This window comes from Octopus bimaculoides, chromosome 6, assembly GCF_001194135.2.
Source record: "Octopus bimaculoides isolate UCB-OBI-ISO-001 chromosome 6, ASM119413v2, whole genome shotgun sequence".
Taxonomy (NCBI): Eukaryota; Metazoa; Mollusca; class Cephalopoda; order Octopoda; family Octopodidae; genus Octopus; species Octopus bimaculoides.
This window is the reverse complement of record NC_068986.1, coordinates 63,970,567-63,975,895: the sequence shown is the minus strand read 5'-3', so window position 1 is coordinate 63,975,895 and position 5,329 is coordinate 63,970,567. Positions and strand designations below refer to the sequence as shown.

The 5,329-nt window shown below is 30.6% G+C and overlaps 1 protein-coding gene across 31 annotated transcripts in view; it reads right to left on the bottom strand.

The window, feature by feature from the left end:
• The window catches only part of LOC106878372 (rho GTPase-activating protein 5), a 336,880-nt gene that overhangs the window by 16,872 nt on the left and 314,679 nt on the right, over positions 1 to 5,329 (bottom strand). For all 31 annotated transcript variants that reach the window (XM_052968790.1, XM_052968794.1, XM_052968808.1 and 28 more), the window contains 2 exons: positions 4,421 to 4,592; positions 1,461 to 1,538 (listed from right to left, as the gene is read on the bottom strand). In XM_052968790.1, the coding sequence (XP_052824750.1) occupies positions 1,461 to 1,538; positions 4,421 to 4,592 (250 nt within the window). The remainder of the gene's footprint in view (positions 1 to 1,460; positions 1,539 to 4,420; positions 4,593 to 5,329) is intronic.

Here is a 5,329-nt window from a genome sequence, read left to right as displayed (position 1 = left end):
ATATGCATATATACATACAGGTATGTGCATACCTACGCCTACCTGTATATATAGGTGCATATCTGGGTACAGGACATTGCAAATAAAACGTAGACAAAAAAAAAAAAATTATAAACAGAGTACAGAACACACACAGGCCACATAGAGAACATTTTCCTTCATCAGCTACCCCCATTCTAACACAGGCGTTTCGAAGAGTAGGGCAGTAATATATATATATATATATATATATATACACACACACACACACACATATTGTATACATCTTGGTTTTTACAATAGGCAAACCATATTGGTGTGCCATAAAACTGTTTGCAAAAAAGCATCCTACTCAATCCATGCCATGATGGGAAAACAGATCTTAAAATTATGTATATATATAAACATGAAACCTATGTGTGAAGCATGATCTAATCCTTTGTACATCTTACTTCAGGTACAAAATGCAGATTTACTCACCTCTATTCTAATATTTTATCTCCAGCAACCACCCTTCCACACAAAAAGTTAATTTTTTTTTTAATGTTTTAGATACAATCTATTATTGCTGATATAACCAAAGTGTGAAGAAATTCTTGACAATGTAAGAAATTTATACATTTAGATAACAAAGCTTAGAAAAATTGAGACTCGCCAGTAAAAAACAATGAGAGTTTGGGAGTGTCTCATTACTGAAACTTTTAACCAGTCTTCAATTTTACATAGCATTATTATTAATGTTTTACATTCACTTTGCCAAGCTGACACGGGTTGGATGGTTTTTCTGAGGTTTTGCTTTTTTTCTTTTTATATATAGTAGGATACCTGTCTGTTGCCAACACTTTTTAGCTGCATGAAACTTCAATATTATATTTATCAAAGAAAAATGCTGTAACTAAATAATGCCCACAAACACAAGTTTTAACACCTATTATAGTCTCATCTGGGACACTAAACAATCATTTCATCATGATGATGTATATGTAGGATCTAATAAAATGTAACTTTCTAATTATACAGTGCTTGTTTTTAAGTGTTGAGCTCAGCATTATATCTAGCATCAGCTTTACATGAGAAACTGAAACAACTGTGGTACTCTCAAAGAGCAGCACATGCATGTATGTAGGCATGTGTACATGTGTAAATATATGTATGAGGTTATATACCATGTTTAGATTTGGCGGATGGAAAGTGTAAGAAACCTGTTGTGTGAACAGCACATGATGGTTGTAAATGCTCATTTACAACCATCATGTGCTGCCATACAAGCAATGGTGTTTGTTTCTAGTCTTTCATGGAAACAGGTGAGGGTTGGCGACAAAAAGAGCATCCAGATACAGGAAATCTGCTTAAACAAATTCTGTTTGATTATTGTAAGCATGGAAAAGTGGATGTTAAATGATGATGATGATAATATATATATATATATATATATATATATATATATATGCATAGTTACATACATAAACATAAACTCATACCTTCTTGAAATTTATTTAGTAGTAGCTCTACTTGGGCACGATTTCCAGGAACCCGGTAAATACCTTCGGCAGTCATACCTTGAAATTAAAAAAAAGAAAAGTATGTTACTTTCATAAATTAGTCAAGTGAAATGGAAAACAGTTCATATTAGGATTTTTCAAGACAAACTTCTAGGATTACATTATCCAAAGTATGTCTCCATTTTCAAGATGGTTTATGTAATTTGAAAAAAGTTTGACTGCTATTTCTAGCAGGTCAAGTGAACACATACAAGCTTTCTCAGTGGCTACTCATCTAGCTGGGTAATCTCTTTATGATGTTAAAGAACTTGGACAAACAACTATCACTTCAAGACTCTGTTTTATTTCTTGCAGCAGTTAGTTGAAGTAACTTGAAACTGCATTAACTTGTTCATCTCTTCATGAACACCTAGAGTTCATAATGTTTAAGGGATATGCTCCTATTAAATAAAATAGGTTTCAGAATTGCCTTTTAACGAGTATCGATTTTCTAACAGTAAAATTAACATTTTTATTACCAACCCATTCGAAATTGCTCATTATTGCAGGATACCAAACCATTTGGGGCAGCTTGCATTTACTTGTATTTAAATCAAAATATTCATGTAAATGCCATTAGTGTATTAACGATAATGTGCTTTTAGTAAATAAATATTTGTTGTAGCACTTTTAGGTGTGAAATTTGGGTTTGCAAAATATTTTGTATATTTTTTCAAATTCCCCTCCCATTTATTCCCAAATTTTGTCCTTTCAAAGAATTATGTAAGCTTTAAATTTAGTAACAGCAACTCAGAATCATTTTTGTATACAACAAATTAAAAGAAAAAAAATGCATTAAATGTAACACTTAGTGGACTCTGAACAGGATGTTTCAATTTCCAGAACAAGCAAACAATGTTGGACACTGATAGTGAAAGCATCAATTTCCAAAAGAGAGAATAGTGGAAACTTAAAATATTTCTCAAAATTTTCTGGAGAAACCAGGCCCAATCAGTTATTTGGCCTAAAACCAATTGGTTCTTTACTTTTGTTTATTCAAGTATTCCATGTCTTAACGGTTTCAAAACGGCACAAGGCCAGCATTTTCAAGGGAAGGTGCTAATTGATTACATCAACTCCAAAGGGATAAAAGGCAAAGTAGACTTCAGCAGAATTTGAACTCAGAACATAAAGACAGATGAAATGCTGCTAAGCATTTTGCCCAGCATGCAAATGATTCTATCAGACCATCATCTTAGTGTTTGTACATAATAACGGCAGAGATTAATTGCTACACAATATAAAGGAAGGAAACAAGAACTGGATCAAATTCGGGCATTTTTGCCATTAATATAATAAACAGTTAGGAAACTATACATCATAATTTAATATTGTCTAATCACACATTTTCATGATATTTAAACAAAATTTAAATAACATATTTCAGATAATCTCAACTTTATTGTAATCAGAGTTTGGAGACAAATTTCATAACAGATTTACAGTAGAATCTTTTGTTGCATTCAAAATATGATTTTAATATATTAATGAATATAAAAGTTATAATTGTGTTGCAGAACCAGTCTAAATTCACAATCATTTTTAGAATTTAATTGAAACAAACAGGGGTGAATTTTAGTTAGAAATCTAGTAATGAAAGGGTTAAATATTCTTTCCTTAGGAGACATCTCTCTTGTATGGGGTACTAACTTCAGAACCACAACACCAATGTTCTATCCACTTGATAATTTTTTATCACATCAAACTAAGATTCAGCAAGCACTCAATCAAATCTGATACTAATATATTAAGTTATTCAGAGTTCATTTTAAGAAGTTTTGCAGATAACACAGCATTTTAGAGATTTTTAATATATATAAAAAAAAGTTTTTTTTAACTACATTGATAAATATTAGCAGTCACTCAACAACTAGTTTAAACCAAACTTTAAGTAAAAACAGTATTTCAGATTATTTTATGCAGTTCTGTACGTATACAAATTCTATCAACTTTGTTTTACAAAAGAGAAAACGGCTTACTTAATGAGAGATAGTAAGCAGAGATACAAAAAATTATAAACTAATCAGTTGCCAGAATTGATTTGTAATTCTTTTTCTCTAGGGATAAAACAAGAATTAGATCTAAAACTAAAGAAATATAGCTGTGAATTGCTGAGTTATTCTTATAAGATAAATTAATACAGTGTCTCTCAAAACTCTTACATCAGACTCCAACTAATATAGAAACACTTTCAAGCTAACTCCGATTTTTAGTGAATTCCATGGAAGAAAAAGAAAAAAGACTAAAAACATGTAATGTCATACAGATAATATTACTAATTTGTACTTGTCTTATTTATTTATTTCCTGGAATCGTTTTATTGCTTTAACAATTTTCTCAAAGAAACAAGATAGATTTTCTTCCAAAAGTACTGAGATGATTTACAATTAGCCATAATTACTTTCAAACTTGGAAATAAATTTAGTGAAAGAAACATTCAAAGTTTAGTCATACTGTTGTGTATTCAATGAAATCTAATCATGTATTCTATAAAATACACACTGGCTGAAAACCTAACTGTATTATAATACAGTTAAAGTTTTTACATGTACCATGTATTTAACAATATAGTATTGTACTTTTTAATGTGTAATCATGTACTTAGCATACTGTAGTCATATGTTCATAAATCGAAGATTGTAAGCAAAAGTATATTGAACTCTGTACATCATAAGTACAATACTACATACAAAACAAATTTGCGTGTTCAACAAAGTTATGCATATAATCAAATATAGTTGAATATTCAACAATATATATTTTATAAATATAGTGCTGTATTCTACAACAAACAAGTATCCATTCTATAGTGCACAATCAATGGAATATACTTGTGTACTTAATAGCTCTATTAATGAAACTAACACATATGAAAGAGAAATAACAGATAGATTAGGTACCTTCTTCATCAATGAATTCAACACATCTTTCTACAAATAAAGGTACACCATGGTTCTTAGTTGACATTTGATAGTCTTCTAATACTAGACCACTTTGCGATGCACCAGCTATTTTGCCATCTTTCTTTTTAATTTTCTTCTGTAATTTTTGCTGCTCTTTAAGCTTTTTCTCCTGTTTGAAAAAAACAAAGTAATTTTTATGTGTGTGTACTTGTACATAAAAGAAATTTGTTCTGCACAAATAGAGATAAGAGACAAATTAAAATGAAAATGCACTTAAAATCCTTTACTTTTTCTACATTTTTCCTAGCTGTTATGAATTATGCGTACAGCAAAGTAAATGTCTATCTCCATTTGTCCTTTCCCCAAAAGTAGTTATGTTGGTATCAACAGACATTGTACAGCAACTTCTATTCAGATGCATTTCTTAATAAGCAAGCTTTATTTGTTTGTCCAAATTTGGTTGGTAATAACTTTGCCTTTCATCCTTTCGGGGTTGATAAAATTAGTACCAGTTATGTACTGGGGTCCATGTAATCAACTTAATCCCTTCCCCTAAAATTTGGGGCCTTGTGCTTCCAGTAGAAAGGATTTATTCAAGTTGAAAAAGTGTAGCACACTGACATTCACATTTATTATATTAGATATGCTTAATTGTGGGGTAACTTGTATTTTACATATATATGTGTGTGTGTGTGTGTGTGTGTGTGTGTGTATATGTATACATACACATTTTTTCTCTCCTTGTTTCTTTCTGTGTTCCTTTCTGTGGAAGAGCGTAGGTTCGAAATGTTAAAGACTTTTTTACTTCCCGAGCATTATACTAATACATCTCTTTGTTTTCTACACCACCTGTCTTTGTCTTGTTTTTTTTTTTGTGAATTCTCCCCATATATATATATATATATA